Source organism: Choloepus didactylus, chromosome 12 (genome assembly GCF_015220235.1).
Source record: "Choloepus didactylus isolate mChoDid1 chromosome 12, mChoDid1.pri, whole genome shotgun sequence".
Classification (NCBI taxonomy): domain Eukaryota; kingdom Metazoa; phylum Chordata; class Mammalia; order Pilosa; family Megalonychidae; genus Choloepus; species Choloepus didactylus.
This window is the reverse complement of record NC_051318.1, coordinates 11779453-11789824: the sequence shown is the minus strand read 5'-3', so window position 1 is coordinate 11789824 and position 10372 is coordinate 11779453. Positions and strand designations below refer to the sequence as shown.

At 41.8% G+C, this 10372-nt stretch overlaps 1 protein-coding gene across 2 annotated transcripts in view; it reads right to left on the bottom strand.

Moving 5' to 3' along the window:
- FLT3 (fms related receptor tyrosine kinase 3) overlaps positions 1-10372 on the bottom strand; it is an 82759-nt gene continuing 72387 nt past the window's right edge. For both annotated transcript variants that reach the window (XM_037800534.1, XM_037800533.1), the window contains 7 exons: positions 9788-9870; positions 8091-8218; positions 4972-5094; positions 2850-2961; positions 2389-2488; positions 1787-1892; positions 1-533 (listed from right to left, as the gene is read on the bottom strand). In XM_037800534.1, the coding sequence (XP_037656462.1) occupies positions 411-533; positions 1787-1892; positions 2389-2488; positions 2850-2961; positions 4972-5094; positions 8091-8218; positions 9788-9870 (775 nt within the window). In that variant the 3' untranslated portion in view covers positions 1-410. The remainder of the gene's footprint in view (positions 534-1786; positions 1893-2388; positions 2489-2849; positions 2962-4971; positions 5095-8090; positions 8219-9787; positions 9871-10372) is intronic.

Sequence of the window (10372 nt, the reverse complement as noted above, 5' to 3'; positions counted from 1 at the left end):
AAAATATGTCACTAAATACCTGAAAAAGTTACATATTATTTTAAAACATAGATTTAAAAATCATATTAGCTTCTTCTTAGCAAAATGCTTTTGTTTTATGTATTTACAAGAGTAAATTATTCTTCAGGTACCTGATTCTCACTCAGCTGGCCTGGGAAGGCCTTTGGATATAGGTGCTCTAAGAAAGTTAATTATCAGCTCTTCCTGCCTCTTACAAAGGATGATTCAATTTTACAAAAGTCCCTTTAAAAAACAGAGTAAATACAGATGGCTTCTAGAGAAAAGTCCAGTGAAGCAGCAGTTGATGATATATTTTCTTTTAGTGAAGAAATTAATCTCATTTGTTTTGGTAATCTACAGACTGTATAGGGAAGGAGAGGGGGTGAGTTTCTTAAGATTAAATTGTTTCTCTATGAATCTTCAAGCTGAGCCTGTAGACAGGATAGCTCTGAATTCATCTCTGTGCTGTAAGGTTTTCTGTTTTGGTAGATGGAAGGGCTTTCCAAAATGTGGCCACCCACATTCTGATACATCTGAGTGTGGGAAAGAGACAGAACACTGATTATTGTCTGATCAAGAGGTATGTGCCTCTATCACACATTATTTAAAGAAAATGATTGTTTTATTTAAATTGTTACTTTTATTATGAACAGGTCTTAGAGGATATTCTACGCATTCATTGGCAAAGTAATTCTTGTCCTTTATTACTGGAGAAATCAAGTTACAGTGAAGTGCTTTCCTTCTTTACTGTTTCCACTCTTAGATATAAATGTCACTCTAGAAATTCTAAACTAATGTGGAGACACCATAAAAAAGAAAGGCCACAAAAAAGAGATCCGCTCATTCTGCAATTAATACAGGGGACTGATCCTTTAGGTTTTGCTTGGGAGCTTAGTGGTGTTTTAACTTTTTTACAAATGGAAAATAGCTTTACTTTGTTTTTGTTTCTAAGAGTTCTACATATTCACATAGTAACTTAAGCAATGTAGAAAGGTATAAAGAGAAAAGCTAAAAATCACCAGAGGAAACCACCAACATAGATATCTTACTATACACACACAATTTTATGTGAGTGAGCTCAAACTGTGTAGTCTTAGAACCTTATTTTTGACATACCAATATGTTGCTATGGTACTGTTCATATGTTAGATATGTTACGTATTTTCACTGCCCTGCAGAAAGGCTGGACTTATTTCTGTTCCTATCAACTGTGTCTGGGAACAATATTTCTCCAGATCTTTACCAACAGCGGGTACTAACCATTTTTACTTCTCTGCCTCTGCTCAGGGATCGTCTGGTGTCACGACCCATTTTACAGCCAAGAAGATGGGGTCCAAGAGAGGTAAACTGACTTGCCAAAATTGACACAGCTATTGGAGATAGAGACCGTATTAGATTCTCATGACCCCAAGTCAGTGCTTTTTCCATTCTCTCATGTTCACGATTGATTTGTGTATTTATACCATACAAAAGCACTATGTTGAATTAGGAAAGGTCCGCAGCTTTTGGAGGTCAGCGATTTAAGTTTATTTAGTTATCTAGTCCTGTGCAGCGGACACTTAATTTACTAATCAATTAGCTGAAATCTTCAGGAAAAGCTGTTTTTTCCTACAAACACATATCAATAAATATTTCTCACCCTCTTCAACTTTTGAAGGGCAACCAAGAAAAATTAGGGTGAAAAAGACAGCTTAGTTCCTTTGGTTCTTAGAAATCAGCAATGAGCATTTTGAGGTTTTGTCTTCCTTTATAATGATGTTTTATAAACTACTGTGCTGCTACCTACCGCCTCTTCTGCATGTGCCAGCTGACATCCTAAAAATGAAGTCAGATTGGGGAATGACGGCCGTTTCCTCGAGTCAAAAGCCCAGCAGGATTGCATTATAAAGTATCTGTAAAAGCAAGAGAACAAGGAGCAAGGCGAGTAAATGTGAACTAAGCAAAAAGGATTGTTCTCCACCTAATGAAACACCACTGTTGCTGTGGAGCTGCTTATGGATGGCATGTGTTGTTTTGTGGCAAGTATTCTACTGAACATTGAATTCAGATAAGAGGGGAAATTACATGATGGACAGAAATGCATTTAAAGTAATTAACATGGAACAGAAGTTGGGAGATGGAGTCTCGTCATCTCCCCAGATCCCCAGGTAGAGGAATGGACACCTGGAAGGTGGTGCCACTGAGGATGGAGAAGGTTTCCGTTCTGTCTAGAAATCTCCTTCCAAGCCCCCAAAATTAAAAGGAAGCATTTTATTTCTTTCTTTTTTTTAAGAGAAATCATATAAATTTTGCATTAAAGAGTTAAAAAAATTTTTTATCATGCATTTTAGAAAGAGACAGACTGTAAATTTCTGCTCTCAATCAGCTCCTACTCTAATGTAAACTTACATTTCTTCTGTGGCATAAAATGGCTGATCCATTTTAAATCCACTCTGGATGAGTCTGTAGAAGTTCGCGTCAACTGGAATGCCCGGATAAGGATTCACACCTGAGAACAACATTCAAGAAGTATAACCAGTCATTCATTCATTCATTCTTGGCTTGTTTATTCATTCATTCAGCCAACAAACATGCACTGAGAGCTCCCACGGGCAAGGCACTGCTGGGTGCTAGGACTGCAACTGTGGACAGTCACACTCCTGCTCTCAAGCCAGATATAGACCAGTGGGGACGGCTGAGGGCAGGAGATAAAGCCCACCGTGGCCCAGGTTACCGTCGAAGGAAGAAGCACATTCAAGGGGGCATGTAACCCACTCTCAGGAGCTAGCCAAGCAGGGGAGGGATTCAGCAGAGGAACAGAATGTTCAAAGGCCCAGGGCCAAGGGAGGGCGGCAAGCTGCAGAACCTACCAAGTGAGAATATTTCCCACAGCAGTATTCCGTAGGACCAGACATCACTCTTAATTGTGTAGATCCCTTCAAATAAGCTTTCAGGAGCCATCCATTTTACAGGTAAACGGGCCTGCATAAAACCCAAGAGATCAGAAGGTGAATTTTCCAGGGATGCACAGTAGTTCTTTTTTCTCATTAGTTAGGTGATGGTATTTATTGTCTTCCTAAGGCCACTCTTCATGCTTAATTTAGGAAACCACATTTCTCAAGTGGAAGAGTTCCACTTTCAAATTAACATTTTAAAATAGTGGACTTGAAAAGAGCTTTTTCCTCAAAAGCTCATCTTGAGCAAAGGCTTCTGTTCGTGATTGGCAAGCTCAGCAGTAGATACTCTTCGTCAAGAATGAGCCAGTCAGCTGCCCGGCAGCAAGCAGGTGCTGGTGTACTCATGGCATATTCGCTCAAGCATTTCTTGGAAGAACTTTAGTGGAAACACCATCCACCAGAATGTGGTGAGGATGGCACACGGTCATCACTTCTAGAAATGATACCAGGCTGGCTTTGGTGGCTTTAATAACGTCCAAGAGCATGGAAGAGGGTTTTGGGTTGACTTAGCAAAGAGCCAGTCTGGAATCAAGACACAGGACTGGACAACTTACGGGGTTACTTTGTACTGATTTTTATTCCATGGCTTGAGGACATTGTGCACTTCACAGTGCGTATTTTATCTGCCAAGTAAAATCAAAGCTCAAGAAAGAAATCCTATTTTAAAATCATGTACAAACTGATGGCCTGATTGGATCAAGTGGGCTACTCTGGTTAATTTGATGAACTAAAGGAATTCATTGTGGCTCCTAATGGAATTCCCCTTCCCACACAGAAGCCAACCAGCTACTAGGGTAGAAACTGCATAACCATATATGAGCATTCCTCCAATTTATGACGTTGGCTATAATGAAGGAAGTATATGTCTAAAACCAGCCAAGACGATTATTTGATTCTGGTGGGAATACCATTTAATTCTATTTTTAATATTTATTGACTGTTGGTTTTATTGGTTTAGTCCCACAACCCCATAAAGGTTAAGTGCTATAATTCACAGAGGCTATGCACAGACACGGGATACAGACCACTCGTTCAAATTCACGTGCTATGTCATCGGGGCAAATCAATTCACTTACTGTGCCCCAGTTCCCTTATCCATAAAATGGGTGCTTTGAGGAATAAATGAATTAATGTATGAAAAGCGCTTAGACTAGTGCTTGGCATACAGTCAACACTATATCAGCATTTGTTGTTATTGTTTCACAGGCAGGAACAATAATCCAGACAGAATCCTAGAAAGGGGGGAGTCCCAAGGAAACAGAAAGGGGGCTGAAAGCCAGGTGCTGCAACTCTTAGAAACCACCCTCTTTCACCTACACAATTTTATACTTAGTATTTTTAATAATTCTCTTGTAAATAAGAAATCTGTCCTTAGTTTTTCTTTGTTTTTTAAAGCAGATCCAGTCTCATTTTAGATCTCCCTGTGTGGCAGCAACAGAGAAACAAATATCCATTATTACTATTTAAATTAAATATTGTACATTTAAAGATTTGTATTTACTATCAAATTTGTGTGTTGTACATTTTTAAATGCTGTATTGTAACTTGAAACATAAACTCAATAGTTACTTTATAGAGCTAAGGGATCTGGAATAAGTGCAAGTAGTGAGATTTTATTTTTAAAGTGAGGATTGCACTCAAAGGCTCCCAATTGTTTCATTCTGAGGAGCCCAAAGGATAGGTTTGATGCTACTTTGTTCAAATTTTATTACAGATGGAATATTCCCTCAAGTTGCAGAGGGGAAAAGCCTTTTATGCATAAGAAAGCAAAGTGCCCTGAGGACATTTTTTGATGTTACAATAAATCAAAAATGTACTTCAGCGGTAAAATGCTAAAAGCTGGTGGATCTGGGTATCTGGGCAAGAGTATGGGTTTGTATTATTTTGCAACTGTCCTGTAAGCTTGAAATTCTTTCAAATAAAAAGTTTAAAAAAGTGTACTTCAGTGAGTACAGATGTTTGTTGTAATAATGACAAAAGGTGGCTTGTAAAAGCCAAAATAACAGCATAAAAACATGGAAAATGGCAGCCTCACATTGCCCCTGACCACGTAGTTGGAGTCACTCATGATGTCCCGAGCCAAGCCGAAGTCACAAATCTTCACCACCTTCCCGTGGGTCACGAGCACGTTCCTGGCGGCCAGGTCTCTGTGAACACACTGGAAAGGACAGGACTGGGGTGTTGCTTGCCAGCAGACCTGCTGCCTTCCTTTTAGTCTCAAACACAATAGGAGTGGCAGGTGAAGGAAAAGTACCGTTCACAAGGTCTCTTATTGCCACTGCGCCACGAACGTCATCGTGTAAGTAATAAAATGGGTGAGCTGTTGCGGCTGCAGTGCATCGTGCTGCTTCTGGAACATTCCCAGACGCCAAAGAAGAACGGCTCTTAGAAGGGAGGTCAGATTCAATTGAGTGTTGTTTCTTACCCTAAGTAAGAGGCGCAACAACGGGGGCCTTCCCTGAGCCTCCAGCGGGATTTTGCGGGGCCCCCTCTAGCTCTTCTAGCGTGAGTGTCGGGGCAAGAAGCTCTTTGCTGACTGGGAAGTGGCTTGAGGGATTAGAAGGAGGAATATCAGAGAAAGCAAAGTGAACCGACAGGCCAGAGGATGAGTGGACAGGCTGCAAGGAGAGACGAGCTCATCGGGTGGGAAAAACGAAACGGCATTTGGGGAGGTTGACAGAAGTGGAGTGAGAACAAAGTGCTCTGACAAGAAAATTAACTCTAAGATGGAAGATTTAAAAAAGAACAGGACACTGAAATGCACAGAGACGGAAAGTAGATTAGAAGTTCTCAGGGCCTGGGAGAAGGGAGGAATGGACAAGTTTGGGGAATGGATGATGGCGATGGTCACACAACACTGTCAATGTAATTAATGCCACTGAATTGTACACTTAACAATGGTGAAAATGGGAAATGTTGTGTTACATATATGTTACCACAATGAAATTTAACAACAGAAAGGATAGGGCGCTGGTAGCAAAGGTCCAATGGGCTCTCTTCAATCTTTAAAACACACACTTACAAAACACACAAATTAAAATCCCCCTGCCCCAGTGCTCTTTAACTCTCCTCCTTGCCTTATCCAAGTTTTCTGGGTGTCGTCTACTTAAACTAGGTCCCTGCAACTGGCCTCCACCCTCACATGTCCCCCAAAGCTCCTTTGGCCAAGGCTACAATGGCCTCCCTTAGCACCCTCCAGCGGACACTCTCAGTCTCTATATGATTTGACCTCTCTGGGGTGCCCGTGGCTGTTGGGGAGCCCCACCTCTCTAGGCCCTTCCTCCCATTGTCCCTGCACATTGCTCTCACATTTCCTCCAGATGCTCCTCTTTCTTCCTGGGCTCTGTGCAAGGTCCACTCTTATTCCCTGAGGCATCACCATCAGCTGCTGCTCTCACTCCACACCCTCCCCCAGGCACTTTATCCACACCTGGGGATGCACCTGCCATCACCCAGATCCCTAGTCCAGACCAACCTCTCTCGGGCTTCAGAGAGGAAGATCCAGATGTCTCCTGGATGCAGCCCTTGGCTGCCCCAGGCCCAGCACATTCAACCCACCCCACTCACTGCCCTTCCCCACAAACCTCCTCCTGATCCCATGTGCCCTGCTGGCCTCCAGCCGAGGCACGAGCTCCTTCCGAAAGGCTTTTCTCTGCTGCCTTCCCCTCGCTCGCAGGCCTGGTGGCCTCATCCCTAGCCCGGGGAACTGGGACTTTGAGCACAATGTCAAACACTCCTTTAGGGGAATCCTTGGCTTGCTGGCCCAGGGCCTCTTTCTCCCCTATCAACCCTAAGATCTCAGAAGACAGGAATCATACCACCTTTGACTCTGTATCTCCAGCATCTAGCACAGTCCTGGCACACAGTAGGTGCTCAATAAATGTTTCATGAGGCCAAAGAACCCGTGGCGGAAACTGAGCAACCAGAGAAGTGGGTGGGAAAAAGAGGAAACAGTGACCCCACACGATTCAGAGGGGAAGGGCCTAAAGTGAAAGCAAAATGGAAAGGGCCTAAGAAACTGGATAGTCTCCAAAAATTTCACGTTATTGCAAGCCCGGGGGGAAAAGCCGTGCCTCTCAGCCTCCAGTTGTGAGTAGGTTGAGTGTTTACTTGACTAGAGACACAAACTGGGCCAGGCAATCCTGGAAGAGGCCTTCCAACAGCTGGAAGGTATCCTGAAAGCCGTACTGCAGATGTGTAGGTGAGCTGAAGATAAAGAACAAGGTGTGCAGAACCTAAAGAAAAGGAGAGGCCAAGTCGCAAAAGGGACGATGCAGAGAAGAAAGTGCCTTGGAGGTACGAAAAGGAAAAGACCCAGATGAACACTATTATTGAGACAGTAATTTTTTTAAAGAAAAAAAAATACTGTTGACATTGGCCTCCAAATTCAGGGAGAAGAGAGCAGAGAGGAGGCAAATGGAGGGAAGTGGAGAAGAGGGGAAGGAAGAAGGGAATTGGAGACAACGAAAGAAGGGAAATGAAGAGGAGGTATGAAAATAAAGAAAGAAAGGAGGCAGCAAAAGTGGCTTTAACCTGCATATAAGCATGAGACATTTAAAGTCGCAGAGAGCAGAGGCTGAAAGGCAATTAGAAAAAGAATGCAAAATTGGGGGTGTCGAGACTGTGCTTGCAGTCTGCTCTGTAGCCTTACCTCCATTGCCCTAATGGAACTGGCAGTAGCAACCAAGGTGGCAGGAGGCAGATTAGACAATTAGACAAGGGTGCCCAGGGTGGCTGGCATAGCAAGCAGAGCAGGCTGGATTGTAGCTTCCACTCACCCGCTGGGTCAAATGCCTCGTGCAGTGCACACCTGAACCACTGCACCAGGAGGCCCTGACAGTGCTACACCTTGTTTGAAGGAGGGCTTCTCAAGGACTTCCAGTCTTGACATTTTGCCCTGGAAGTTGCAGGGCACTTTGGATAGCCTGGGAGGGTTATCAGAGCCTCTATCATAAGGGATCCCAGGTCTGTACGCTGCAATTCACCAAGGGCCAAGGTAACATTGTACAGGATCCCAGTAGTGAATGCAGGGGGCAGTGAGGGACAGACTTTAAGTTCAAATAAACAAGAAAAAAACCATAAGGCTATCTCTTTTTTCATAATTATCTTTTAAATCTTTTGTTGTTGTTAGTTTCTTCTTTAGAAGGGGCTTACCGACTTAAATTCCAGAAATTCCATTCCTTTGGCAACTTGATATGCAAAGCAAAGCAGATCCTCAAATGTAAGCACATTCAAATCCTCTTCCTCCTCCAGCCTTTTTTGGTTTTCATATTCAATTTCATCTGTAATAGAACCAACATTCAGTTTTGTCAAAACATTAAGAAGTTGCCCGATTAAATCTCTCTGAGAAGGTTATTAAAGCCACAGTTAGGTGAGGTGGTGAGACATCCGAGGGAAGCTGTCACATCGTTTCTCTGGCAGCAGCACAGCTAACCTACTTACAGGGGGGACCGTGTAGCTTAGGAAGGGTATCCTGATTCTTTCTGGGTAGACAGAATAAGTTCCCTCGCTGCTGTGGGGATAGATGGCCTCCCAATTAGCCGGGAGTTTAGATGATCTTTTTTGGCCCTGGGCAGCTTTGTCACAAGGGGAAAGGAACTAACATTAACTGAGAGCTGCCATGTTTTATGAATCATATTGTGTACTTGATATTCTTCCATTTAATCCTTCTAACAGTTCTAGGAGGAAGGTAGCATTAGGCCTATTTTACAAATGAGAAAACTGTGAATTGGACAGTTAAATAACTTACTTGTCCAAAGTCACACATCAGAGAGTGTAGGAACCAGAAGTTAACCCCCTTCTGCCTGGCTCCACAATTCATGATCTTTTGCACTCATCAGGTAAGAGGATGACTGTAATTCATTGATTACTTTAAGAAGAATAGTCTGACCAAAAGGTGGAAGCAATCCAAGTGTCCAGCAGATGAACAGATAAACAAAAGGTGGTATATCCCTGCAATGGAATATTACTCAGCCATGAAAAGGAATGAAATTCTGATACGTGCTACTGCATGGGGGAACCTTGAAGACATCATATCAATTGAAATAAGGCAGACACAAGAGGACAAATGTGTGATTTCAATTATAGAAATACCTAGAATAAGTAAATTCATGGAGACAGAAAGTAGATCACAAGCACATCTCGGAGATATTGCAGGTTGGGTTCCAGACCACCACAATACTATACTGTAACCTAAATGCACAGTAGCATTATGCCTAAAAAAACAATGTACATACCTTAATTAAAATGTGACACAGAGACACAAAGTGAGCACATGATGTTAGAAAAATGGTGCCATAGACTTGCTTGACAAAGGATTGCCACAAACCTTCAGCTTGTAAAAAACTCAATATCTGTGAAGTGCAATAAAGCAGTGCACAATAAAATGATGTATGCCTGTATAGGTTATTGGGGGTCAGGGTGAGGGGAAGGGGAAATATTGCTTAATGGGTACAGAGTCTCTGTTTGAGGTGCTGAGAAAGTTGGGGTGATGGATGGTGGTGATGGTAGTACAATATTGTGACTATGATTAATACCACTGAATTGTACACTCAAAAGTGGTTAAAATGGGAAATCTTTATTGTATACTATAATAAAAAGTTAAAAAAATAATAATCTGACCAAATATAATAGTCTTCAGAATTTATTAGTTGTACATGGACATAGGATCCACAGCGTATAAACAGTTGACTTTATCTTTAAAGCAAATATGCTTTAGTAAAGGCAATAAACGACATTAGCAGAGAAAAAAATACTTTTGCATTTACACGCTTTTAAAAAATAGCTAACAGGAAACTCTTTTATCCATTTCTATTTTGATAATGTACTAATAATTAGAAATGAAACATTACCTTCAGAATGAAATGAATTCCTACTGATCCCTGAGATCTGATCCAAGTCCAGGTGTATTTGAACTTCTCTTGAACCAGGCATACTATTAGAAAAATATGTTTCATTATTTCCATGCTTCTTCCGAGCAGACACTTTATAAAAACTTATAATTCATCAAAGAAATGGATTCTAATTACAAATGGGTTTTTAAATTAAAAGCATACCATCAGCTTGTCCATTTTTGGGTGTGTACATTAAAAACATCTGTGTAATTGAACTTTCCAATCTAACTAGGATAAGAGTAATCCCTGTTTTTTGTGCAGAGTCTTATGGTTCAAAAAGGACCTCACAACGGTACCCCAACCCTATGAGCTGGGTGTTAAAGTCACATCTTATAAAAGAGAAGTTAGGCTGGGGGAGATAAATACGGTTTGCTGATATCCCAAAGCTAATAAACAACAATGCTAGAACTCTGACCAGGTTCTTCTGTTGCTGAGCTCAGCACGTTTTCCTGAGAAAAGCTTGCACAAAGCAGATCTTATATAAAGACCTACAGAGTTTTACCATCCTTCTTTTTTCAAGTTTGCCTTTGTAAATCTCATTTC